Source organism: Fundulus heteroclitus, chromosome 13 (genome assembly GCF_011125445.2).
Source record: "Fundulus heteroclitus isolate FHET01 chromosome 13, MU-UCD_Fhet_4.1, whole genome shotgun sequence".
NCBI classification, from domain to species: Eukaryota; Metazoa; Chordata; class Actinopteri; order Cyprinodontiformes; family Fundulidae; genus Fundulus; species Fundulus heteroclitus.
In genome coordinates, this window is record NC_046373.1 from 20,790,040 (window position 1) to 20,802,957 (window position 12,918).

The 12,918-nt window shown below is 40.1% G+C and overlaps 1 protein-coding gene across 2 annotated transcripts in view; it reads right to left on the reverse strand.

The window, feature by feature from the left end:
- The window catches only part of LOC118565229 (oxysterol-binding protein-related protein 10-like), a gene marked incomplete at its 3' end in the record, with an annotated part of 85,023 nt that overhangs the window by 46,694 nt on the left and 25,411 nt on the right, over positions 1–12,918 (reverse strand). For both annotated transcript variants that reach the window (XM_036145340.1, XM_036145339.1), the window contains 1 exon segment: positions 10,969–11,144. In XM_036145340.1, coding sequence (XP_036001233.1) covers positions 10,969–11,144 — 176 coding nt within the window.

Genomic DNA, 12,918 nt, shown 5'->3' on the forward strand with positions numbered 1-12,918 from the left:
TTAGTTAGAAGGACTGAATCAGAAACAGACTTCCATAACTAGACGCAGTGCACAACTATATTTTCTTACAGTGTCGACGCCAGTGGCATCCTAACTTTTTACACTGTGGGGTAAAACTACCAAGTTGGAAGTATAATATAAAGTGTCATAATTATTTTTTTTTATAAATAAAAATACAAAATAGTTTAGCAGAATTTTTTTTTCTTCTGCTCAAGAATAAATTAGATATGCAATATTTTAAAGAAACAAAACAGAATTGAAATCCTTGTAAGTCTGAAAAAAGGTCTCAGAGGATTAACCGTGCCTGCAAAATGTATTCTCGCGGTATTTGTGCATTCACAGACACATGAAAATCCATCTTGTACCGCTTTGGCTTCAACAGTTTGTTTCCGAACCATAAACAGTTTGGGCCAATCACGTTGCAGTATTGTGATTTAAGGCAGGACATACCAGTGTGACAAAAGCAACAGCTACTGAGACCACAGCCGAACTAACATAAACATGGCTGTGCAGGAGGTAGCTGTTTTGTAAGAATCCACGATTTCTTATTTGAAAGAAGAACAGTAAGCAATGCCTGGACTAATTTACCTTCTTGTGGTTTTTGGCTGACGGTACTGCTTATGTTTTCGTTTATGTTTTTGTTTATGTTTATGTTTTCCGACCTGTGATAGGCGGGCACTAGGTGTCGCTTCACCCTATTAGCTTGGAGAGTTCTGCTCCTTTCCCCAGACAGATTCGATAGGAGCGGTCTCAGATTGCTAATGTGCAGAATGTTGAGTACTACACATTATGTTTTTATTGTATTCTCAGCAACAAAAACAAGAAAAAAGTTGAACAAAATTTGTTCAAGCCCCCCACAAATGGTCCCCAGCAGCACTTTGAACACCCCTGGTCTACACTGTGCAGAACATAGGTCGACGCTCACACCGATGCAACTACAGGTGAAAATAAGCAATGCAAAGCTCACCCAGGTTAACGTTGACAAATTGGCATGTGCAACCCCTAACAAGGGGCCCTCTTAGGTAATGAGCCACATCAGCCATATAAAAAAAGTTGAAGCTTCAAAGATGATGTCAAAATGAGGCTGAATTGCTGGATTTTCCAAAGTCTGGGTAAATAAATAAATCCTACAAACACATCTGAACAGAGTCACCTTTGAAAATGCATTTTATACAAGTTAAAGATAAATAAAATGGAAAATGTGCATTTATTTCAGTGCAGATAGAACACTGAGCATTTTCTATGTTGGCATACACTTTATTTTGCACAATGAGGCCAACACGCAGATGCAGTGCCCTAAATCAATCACTATGCAGAGACTGTAGTATGGTCAGACTGGACAACATCTGCAAATAGAACAGCTCAGTGAAACTAAGCAACATGCTTCTGGAATTAGTAAGACCCAAAGTTAAAGTGCTTATCAAATGAAAACTGACTGAGAGTCAAGAACGTTTTTCCCATTGGAGACACAGAGACTCAGCTAGGAGGATTAGCCTGAGTGCCTTTATGCAGTCAAAAGAACATAAAAACATTAATTAGCAAAGGTTCTGGTTCTGTCTGGAATCAATAGTGACTCAGAACCAGAACTTCAACACAGCGTTCCTACACTGACTGGAAAAGTCTGCAACGTTTGTATTGCCAGATGTTATTAAATTTAATTTAATCAATTAAAAAACTACTTTAATAATCCCAAATGGCAAATAAATGTTAATTTATATGAGTTTATATCAAGTTTCCTCAAAGAGTGGTTTAAAGAGAACAGAATCTGTTTTGAAATGCAGTCATATGATAGAGACGTCTTCAATATTTATGACCTAAGCAAAGTGTTTAGATATATTGGCGAAGGCTGCTACTCCGTAAAAGAGAAGTAATTTAGCAGCCGTCAGTCACTTTGAGTGCCGACTTTAAAATATCTACAGAGAGCCTCTGAGTGAAGAGACATCTCTCCAAAAAAAAAAAAAAATGAGACAAGTGCACCAGCAAAGATGTTTTTCTCCCACTGAGAATGGCTGCGCCTCTGTGGGAGAACAGCTTTCATATAGAAACACCTGCTCCGAGCCATATTCCTGCAATAATATCCAGCAACAAGCATCTGAATTGTTTTTTTTTTTTTTGTTTTGTTGTCATCATCCACAGGCATCTCTCATTGTGAAGGCAACACTTACCCCTCTGAATCTCAACCAGCAAAACCTCCGTCTGTGACATGCACAGCCTCAGCTGTAATTACAACCAATTAGTCGTTTATAGAGAGGAGAGCTGCCATAGGATGTGTCTATGCTAATGTGCACCTGTTCACAAGGTGACATGCAGTACAGTGCAGACTCCTACCATCATCCTAATTTCTTTGTATCTTGCCTAGGGTGAGTTCCACCATTCCCGCTCTGCAATACTAACAAATGCAATTCGGATTATAAAAACAATTATACACCTCCGGTAAACATGTTTGAACCTAACCACAACGCAGGGATGAGACCATAAGGGTAGAAACCAGTGGCTATTTTTGATATGGGTAACATAGCTTTCTGACCAGAGCGGTGCACCGCAGAAGGGTAAAATAATAGAAAACTACTCAAAACTGTCCGAGTTGCATGAAAGCATTCCTTTCTTTTTTTTACTGAGGGTCCCAACATGATGAGAACAGTTGTGGGTACTTTAAGGAAACATTTACTGTACGTTAAGCAATATTTTGCCTTTTAAGGAGTCTAGTGTGCATTTGAGCAAAGACGATCTGACCTAATATGCATTACTCTACACTGCACAGAGTTCGCTTAAAACAGCAGCCCTCGATCTGGGGTCTCTGGACCCCCAGGGGTCCGCATACCACAGGTTTCAGGTCCATGAAACGCATGTTGTCGGGCCTGAGGAGGCACTGCTTGAGGATGTGTCAGGGTTGAGCTGAGTAACACAATAGATAAATATTTAACTCCATCCACTTCATCAAGTACGGTAAAAGCCAAATCAGCTAAAATTAGGAAGTATGATAACAGTTACATTGAAATTGGCTTTATAGAGAATGAGGATCTAATCTCCACCAAATCTCTAATATTAGGTGTATTTGTATATATTTTTAAAAATATACATAATTCCTAATGTATTTAACAGTACAACAGGCTGTTTAAAAAATACTATCAGCATGAGGAATCTAAAGGGGTCCTTGGGAAAATGTTACCGCTGCTAAGGGGTCCCTAGCCACGAAAAGTTTGAAAACCGCTGGTTTAAAACACAAACTGAGATCTGTGTTTAAAAAACTTATGACCACCTTAAAAAGGTAGTTAAAAAAATCCACTGGTCAAACCTGAAGGTTCTGCAACACAAAGCTTTAGTCATTGGGTTTTGTCATTAGAGCCGGTTTGTGTTTGGTCGTGTGTGTGTGTGTGTGTGTGTGTGTGGGGGGGGGGATTAATACGATAAGCAATTACTGATAAAAGGTGGTCAATAAGCTATAGAATCATGCGGCTCTTAGTTTCCCTACCTACAGTTTCTTCATTTTGTGAATAGTGTTTGTTTAATACACCGTGACAGTGTGGACTCTGCCCATGCCATCACGGTCAGGAACATGAACTGGACAAGAAATTATCCGTCATGCAGTAACATCCAAAGAAAGGACTTAGAGAAAGCCTACAGAACTACTAATTGAGCCCACTATAAAAGATAACAAGATACAGAAGGACGGCTTGAAACTTTAGCATGCCATACTAGCTACGTCAGATACATTGGCCACTTAAAATGCTTTCCTCCACTTCTTCCTACTTTTCAGTAGGAAGAAGTGGAGTAGAAACACTGACAGCTCAATATATTGAACGAGCACCATTTTGAACTGGGAGTTGATGGGAGTAGTGGCCTAATCAGCAGCAATGACAAGACACTCGTCCTGATCAGAGTGCGTTATTTAAATTTCAGTATCCATCTCGACAGCAAGGTGAATAATATCCAAAAGCTGCAGAAAGAGACGGAGGAACCTCCTCTTCGGTCAATTAAAAGACTGCCAGCACATTACAGCGCACTGAGAGGTGTTATTGGTTATGATAATGTCGAGTGTGGGGATTAGTGCTTGGACCGGCGGTTTGGTTTGATAAAAGCCTTTGGAGATTTTAATGAGGCACACTGAACATATATCTGAATGGACAAACTGACAAGAACCATAACAGATAGGGGAGCTACCTGCAATTACAGTAAAAAGCCCATAAAACCATCAGAGTGATGATTCTCATGAATATTCTTCTTATTCAAAGCTGTAACACTATATTAAAACAGCGAGAGGTAATTTGTTGTAATCACAGGTTTAACTGCATCCCTAATTGGCATTTATTACATTCATCTACTCTGTGCCGCAAACTCCTTTATGGTACGAGTTCGTGTGGAGCAGTTAATTACTAATTTTCTCGCAAGACAACGGACAAGGACGTTATATTTAAGCAAAATAATTAGGCTTTATTAGAACAAATGCCACACTGAGGAAGTCAGAGAGTGAATCATCCGTGTTGGGCTCCTAACAAAGGCTATTAATGACGGAACTATGAAGGAATGAAAAGGTCCAATCATGAGAATATGACGGATTTTAGATCTAATGATGGCGTCCTAAAAGAGCAGATGTGGAATACTAATAACGTCTTAAAGTCAGATCTTCCTTTAAGTCCGGGATATAAAAGAGACTCAAGCGCTATTCCTTCCAAGTTGTAATGTTGATTACTTGTTAGCTTTCTTCCCCAAAAATCAAAGGTATTTTATTCAGTATAAATCTGTTTAGCATTAGTTGAGACTGACAAAGTGTACATGATTTTATAATTGAATTTTAGAAATACAGTTATTTTGTAATTAAAAAAAATGTTCATTACCTCTAATTTCGCAGAGCTTATGTGGAAGGAGACTGAACCAGTGATATGTTGGCTCATTCTGTTCTGTGTTTCAGAAGACATTACAGATAAACCCGAGCATCCTTTTCATGAGACCGTTGAGCAACAAAGCGTTTTGAAGAAACCTGTATAATACAAGTTTCAACAACATTTAGTTTACCTATGGAATTAAAGTAGTTTGGGATTTAATCGGATTAAACTGAAAGTACATTTGTAATTTTATGACATTTCAACTCTCACACCCTAACATGAATTATTTATCACTTTTGGGAACTTTCATTTAACCGTTTTCTGACTAACCCCACTGCTGACCATTAAAGGTTGTAACATGACAATAAATGACGCATTTTCTGTCCTCGCTCAAAGATAGTCAATAAAACCTCAAGTTTATACACAGGGAAAGTTAATAACTTACACCAAAGTCCACATAACTCCACAGCTAACAGGGACACGTCACTGGCTGTTTAGCTGGGGATCCATCGTAATGAGTCAGAGCACTTAACAAAGCATTTAAATTATGTGGACACTGAATAAAGGCCTCCTGATGAGCCGGTCGGAATCTTGCTGAGAAATATCGAATTGGCTCAACGTCAAACAGAAGCTTCATATGATTTATGGGTTAGTTTTCCATCACAGAACTCAGTCACACAAAGACTAAATATTATTCATCTTTGTTTGGCAACAAAACAAAAAAAAGCCCTGCAACTCGCAAATTATGTGTGACAATAAAAGCACTGTGCCCTGCTGGTTTAGAGCTGTAAAACATCCTGCTTCAGCCCAGCAGGCTGCGGTGCCTTGCACAAATTAGCCAAACTCGGTCAAATCTCTTTTTTTTTTTAAAAGACAAAAAGAAATACTAACTTTGAGAACAAAGATGCCTTTTAAAGGTTTAGTTACTTGGTGGGACTATAAAGCCCAAACACTGAAAAATGACTTCACGCTGAAATTTAAAGCCGCATTGTAACCCTGTAAAAGGTCTGTGCTTGCACCAGATCAGAGCAAGGCTAATCCTTATCACAGGCAGGGGAGCCCTTTAGAGTCTCCAGCTGTTTAAGCTAATTGAAGTTTATTATAATCTGTTTTGAGGAAAGGGGGAAAAAATGTATAGTGCTCTGAAATATATCTTGGCCCTGTATAAATGTATTCTGTTTTTGCTTTTTTGTAACCATGTCTGACAGGTTTTAGACAAACATAACACATGTGGTTAAAAGATCTCGTCTCAGGTACGTTTTCACCGCATAACAGATACTGATGAACAAGGAGAAAAACAAAAATCAAACAAACATATCTAAAATTTTGCAGAATTAGGCCAAATATGATTATGGCAATAACACTATTTTCAGAGCTTTTCGGAGCACACTTTGAACCGTATGGAGAAAACGCTCCTCCTCAGCATATATGCAGAATAGGATTACATGAGGACAAATCCTATTTGGCTCGAACAGTCGAGAGGTCTTTCCTTGTATTAGAAATATGCCAAAAATATTGTGCGGTCATTTTTTTTTTTTGCCAGAACATTAAATAACAGAGGCAATAAAACCAAACTGATCAGCATCTTTCATGTCACCTGATACTGACCTCTGCTTCCGGTTTTAGCTCAGAGAAACCCCAAAAATCAATTTGAGCAGACAAACATGTTACAACTCCCCTGGCAGATGTAAATAATCAATCATTTTATTCTTAGAAAGAACATGAAGCATGAAGGGACAGAGTGGCGAGGGACATGGAGCCGCATTAGGACGAGAAAAAAAAAAAAAAGCAGTGGAGCTCGTGTAACTGGCTGGCTAGCGGCTACATTATTGAGTAAATTTGATTACAATTGCTTCATTGTGATGCAACAAAGTCACTCTCAGCCACTCAGTCACTACAATCACCATCAGCCATTCCCTGCTAGAATACTATCCATAGAGTATCGAAGCATGTTGTAAAAATTACCGCTTCGTTACATTTGCATGAGTCTGTGAAATAATCCTTTAAAAAACAGTAAAGTCTCTTAATTTCTCTGCAAAACAAACAATTTGCATTACATCTTAACTAATATGTAAGATTACTACAAATAACAACCCATACCAATCTTGGTTGCCATGATAGGGCTGCTCAGTCACCTCGATCTTCCTGGTTTTGGCTCTCCTGCACCCCCTCATGTTTCCATCTATACATCGATTGTCTAAAGTTGCTTAGCTGGTGTCCATCTCCAGCAGTCACTGGGTGGAAGGCAACCATCCAATCATGCTCGTACCTAAGGGCAATTTACTGGACAGACTTGGTAAACGGCCCTAACATCCTCCTAATCACTCTTGGTGCATCTGTGATAAACAATCCTGCCGGCCTCCTGACTATAGCGCACTTTGTTGCTTACTGTTTAGCAGAAAACCATCTCGCTGACATAGGCAAAGCAGAGCTCACTCTCTTTCTCCCCTACATTCTCCTGTTTCACTGCCCACGGTAGTAACCTTGTGTAAGTTTTTAGCTGCTTTTGTTTTTTTAAACTTTACACTTAGCCTTTTTACATAGTGTGGTGTTACATTTTTCAGGGTGTTCTCTATGAATGTTGATTCTTCGTTTTTCCATGGTTATCTTTGATTTGTGTCTGTGTTTTATACGCAAATTCTGAGCCGGTGTCTGGCCAAAATGTCATTATGATTATATAATGACAATAAAGACTCTTGATTCTTGATATATTTGTTAATCTTTCTCAAAACCAGAGCACCAACTGTTTTGAATGGTTTCAAGCTAAGTCTTGCTGATGTTAAAAGCCAAAGAATAAAAAAGTAGGTAGTGAAGGTGCTTCTCTAATGTTCAGGGGTTGGTTATTCCATATTCCATAGTTGAGGGGTAGCAAAAGAGAAAGCCCTGCCCCCTCTGAGCTTGTTCCTGGGCCTTTGTTACCTGCAGCCAGGAGCTCACTGCAAAAAGGGAACTAAAAGTAAGTGAAAATTTCCTTAAATTAGTGTATTTTTCCTTGATTTGAGGAGCTAAATAAGACTATGTGCCAACTGAATGAGTATGTTTACCCCTAAAATAGGATAATTTAATATCCTGCACTGGGAATAAGATGATTTAGATGAATTGTTTGATTTTAGGTGCTGCACGTCAAAAGACGTGCAGCAGTGTTTTGAACCAGCTGCAAATGAGAGAACAAGGACTGACTCACTCCAACATAAAGTCCACCTGTGATTGCTCCAACTTACAGTAAAATCAAAGTTTTTTATTGGCCCAGTCAAAGTCTAATGCTGCATAACAGCAAACAGACTGTTAATGCTTCAAATCCCTCCAGTGCAGCTGAATTAAAACAATTCTGCAAAGAAGACTTGGCCGAAATTTCTCTGCAGACACTCCGGATGTGTTTTGTTGGTGCTGAGGGACACAGAACCTAAAATTTGTTTCAATGACAGTTATTTTTTACACATCTTTTGGATAATTCTGTTTTTTTTCATCAATACATGAACTTGTTGAAGCACTCAGGTTTTCTCTTAATTGATGATCTGAAATTTGATGCGTAATCTAAAACCTAATTTTGTTCGCCTGAACACGTGTGTTTCTGACATCTCACAAAGTCACTAGAACTGGAACTTCCTGTTACACAAGCAACAGCACACAACCAAGGCCTAACCGAATCATTTTCTCCACTTAGCTCAATTCACTGGATCATGAAGTTATTCGGGGAATATAGGCCAAGTTATTCTGATATCTTCCCCCGCGAGGCTGTAAGGGGGCATTCCAGCGGCTCAAATGGAGCAACAGTAAAAAGGGCTTGCTCCCGCTTCAATGGATACAGGTCACAGAGAGCAGAGGCCTTCAGCGTAGCCACCAGTGACAGAGTCCTGCTGAATTTTACCTCAAGAATTTAGCCTTTTTATGCAGATTAATTCCTTATCATCCTAAATTTCAACCTGCACTGCGAAAACGGAACTAGAAATAAGTAAAATGTTTTTAAAATCTGTGTATTTGTCCTTGATTTGAGCAAGTAAATAAGATGATTTGCCAATGGAATAAGAATTTTGCACTTAAAATGGGAACAATTCATTTCAAATCATCTTATTTCAAGTGCAGAATGTCTAATTATCTTATTTTAGGGGTCAAAATACTCATTCCATTGGCAGATAATCTTATTTACCTGCTCAAATCAAGGATAAATACACTAATTTTAAGAACATTTTACTTATTTTTAGATCCTTTTTTGCAGTGCGGCGTTAGGATTATGGCTGAGGGTATTATGTATGCCTCCTTTGCCTGATTGCATTACTAATTGGATATCATAAGTGATGTACCATCATACTATCACATCGGTGCAACACACTGGTGTGATAGTATGACGGTCTTGGCAGGGTAATGCAGTACTCTCCTGGAGGCGCATCTTTAAATCAGTCCTCTCCCCATTACATATGATGAGTATGAGAGTTCCCTAACAGATCTGAGCACGGATACTTTCTCCGGGGTAAGAGCATGGCGGTTTCATTATTGTGGTAGCAGCGTATCTGTGTCCCGGGTGCTGCATGAAGAAGCCCGATAGCAGCAGTGGCATTCATTATGTACAGCACACACACACATGCACACACTTCGAGTGATTTAATGCAACGCGTCTGGCATGGTGGCTGCAACTAAAAGGGTCTCAACAAGCCAAAAAACAAACAAACAACCATCCACACAAAAGAAATTTCCCATGCTAAGGCCCCTTGGACGTTTAGATAACTACGTGCTGCACCTCCGTGAAACAGGGCTTTGAACCAGGCAGAAGCACAAAGACGTCCAATTTGAACATAGGGCCAGGTTGCTGGCTGGCCGAAGGAAGTTGTGAGTTTTTTAGGCTCTGAAAAACAACTTCAGTGTTCAGAGTCTTGGTGGGATCAGCTTACAGCCATTCTTACAAAACACTAGGGCTGCACAATTAATCGCATTTTCAATATAATCGCGATTTTAAAAAATGCAATTTCCAAATCGCAAATGTCTGCAATTTTTGGCTATGTAACAATTAGGGAATCAGACGCGTCCTTTAGGTGTCGGTAAAATGTTTAAAGTCAGAAGAGGGTTGCAGCAGTGAGATAATCTAACTTTACTTGTTTTAGAGTTTATATAATCATACATAGCATTAAGTACAGGTCAATCAGTTTAATACACAGACTTGCTTGTTGGTTGCACTTTATATTCAACAAGGATTGATGTCTAAGTCAATTAAAAGCTGTTCTCTTGAATAATAATCTGATTAATAGAAACATTAAAAGTTCTTGTTTTAAATAGTCCTTGTTTACAAACATCTTTATTTAGAGGCCATTTTTGTTGCTTGTGGTTAATGCAGAGAAAAGTCAAAATTGCAATTTTGGTTGAAATATTTCGTAGGCAGAAGGCGACCATTTCTGTTCCAAGTTTAGATGCTGCTGCTCTTTTAGCAACTAATCCGCGCGGCATGGAAACAAATTGATTTGTTGCTGGTGAAGATTCTCAGTCATCCAAGTCATGGTCATTCCAAAAAAAAGTAAAAAACAAAGCAACTGGACTTGTTTTCCGTAGTTGAAAGTAGTTTAACTACGGAAAACGGAAAGTCCAGTTGCTTTGTTTTTTACTTTTTATAGGAAAAAATTGATTTGTTGTTTTGTATATATTTAAACAGACATGATAAAGTAAACTGGGGGTGGGAGGGGAGGATTGCATTAAATCGCAATATTAAGATAAAAAATTGCAATTAGATTATTTTCCAAAATCGTTCAGCCCTACAAAACACACTGCTTTTTTTTGTGTGTGTGTGTGTGTGCATGATCCGTTATGGCGTTCTCCCCAAGATGAGCACGCAGAGCGCATCCCCAGGTTGACGATAATGGTCAAAACAGCATGCTCGGTGCCTTACTGCTCTCAGCACACAAACCCCCCCCCCTCACCTGCATCCTCCAATGCTGCTGATTATCTCATAAATACTGATACCATCTGTTCATCCACAGTGAGGTTGAAACTGATGGTGGAGGTGCAGAAACTAACACAATGTAGGAAAAAAATATCACATGGTCCTAAAATTTCAATTTGCTTTAACCAATTGTTTTTTTTTTACTTTGTCTCAGACACAAATTTTACTCAGATCACTGTCCGCAATGCATGCCAGCCATAGCTCAGTTTGAGATCATACCTTTAAGTTTGTAAAGCTCCCCGTTGACGGAGTGCACGACGAACATGTACGGAGCCTCGTCACTCGTGGTCACCGAGGCGCCGATGAGGGGTAGCGACCCTCGGGGCTTTTGGGTTCTCCCCTGCTCGTTGATGAAGTACTGCAGCTGGCCGATATCCGGATCCAACACAAAGTACCTGCAGGAGCACGGAGACAAAGACAGAAGGGAGTTAAGAGATAAATGAAGCAGAGAAAAAGAGGGCCGAGAGGGAAATAGAAAACGCGCCATTACGGTTATCGCCGCCATCATTTTTGCTTTATGTTCACATTACAGTGAAACTTTTTAATTTTCCTGCTGCACAAACTTTTTAAGTTGTGGGAGAGAATAAAAATAAAAACGAGAGGAGGAGGAGGAGGGGGAACGTGAATGAAAGTGAGAAGATGCACAAAATATCAAAATCACACCCTCACTTTTTTTCACCTCCCATGAAGGATATTTTTAACCACAGCTCCCTTATATGAGCGTTTTGCTAATACCATTTCTCTGCACGTTGACATCTGCTTTGACTAAGACTGAGCCGACATCCCGTGAGCAGAACCCAGGAGCGGAGTCTTGGAGGATGATCCCCGCACGCTCCTGTCTGTGATTAACGAATCAAACAGAGCCCCTGTGTAACTGAATCTCTCCCTCATTTGTCTCTTACTGGAAGATTCAGCGCTAGCAAGGCGTGTAACCTATAAGACACGGAGAGGCAGACACATTTCAGACCACTGCCTGTGGTCTGAAAGGATCGGATATGATGTTCAATAAACCGGCCTGTCTGAACCGCTTAACGATTTGCGCTGGTCGTTACAGGCCGGAGTGAAGTGGCCTGAGGTAGGCAGCCCTTTTTTTTTGACCTGCATTCTGCTTCAGCTTTGACCCGTATCATCATTTTTGCAATCAGTTAAACTTTCCATCCATCGCTGCACAACCTGCTGCCTCCATTCAGAACGCCGTTAATCCTCCTCATTCATTTGCAGTGATGATTTAAGGAAGTAAAACATGAGAGAAACATTTTCCAGTGCAAACATATGGAGGTTTCTCTTTTCTGCACAACAAGCAGAAAAAAAAAAGGGAAGCTAAGCAGGTTAAATCCTCTGCCTATCGCCTCCTCTCATCCTGCCTGCAGCTAATGCTAAGTCAGTTAAGTGGATGGATGAGCTCTTCAGAGTTGTTTGGTTTGTTTGTTCAACTTATTTTCCAGCTTGTCGACACAAGTGGCAACAACTTTATTAGACAAGTCGCATGTAGCTCATGTACCAGTTGGGTTTCTCGTAAATGTGGCACCAGACTGAAAAGGTTAGGAGCAAAAGTGCAACCAGTCATGCTTGTATAGGTTATCTTGACAAATATCTGCCACAAGCAGATTTTCCTTAAACGCTTGCAGCAACAACTACACTGTTGTGTTCACACACCAATGGTTTAAACGTTGGTCTTAAATTGGTTTGCTCCTAGTCTCCATCCTCTATTGCAATGGTCTCAAACTCAAATCCTTATGCGCCGGCGTCCTGCAACTTTCAGATGTGTCCCTTTCTCTCCACGCCTGAATCAAATTGCTAAACTACCTCACTAGCATACAATCAAGCTCTGCTCACATTGGAGTCAGGTGTGTTGAAGCAGAAGTGCATCTAAGGCTACGTTCACACTGCAGGGAAAAGCGACCCAAATCCGATCTCTTTGCCCATATGCGACCCATATCTGTCTTTTCTACCGCAGTGTGAGGGGCCCAATTCCGATCTTTTCACCCCCCCCCAAAAAAATCCAATCTGTGCCACTTCCATATGTGGCACTAGTTTAAATATCGGATTTTTGCAAAGCGTCCGCTGTCTAAACGGTCATGTCGCATTTTATCCGTGTTTCGCGTCACTCTCCCGTCTCTCACATCACATCCACACACAGCAGTAGCAGTTAGCGCTCCATAAAAGACC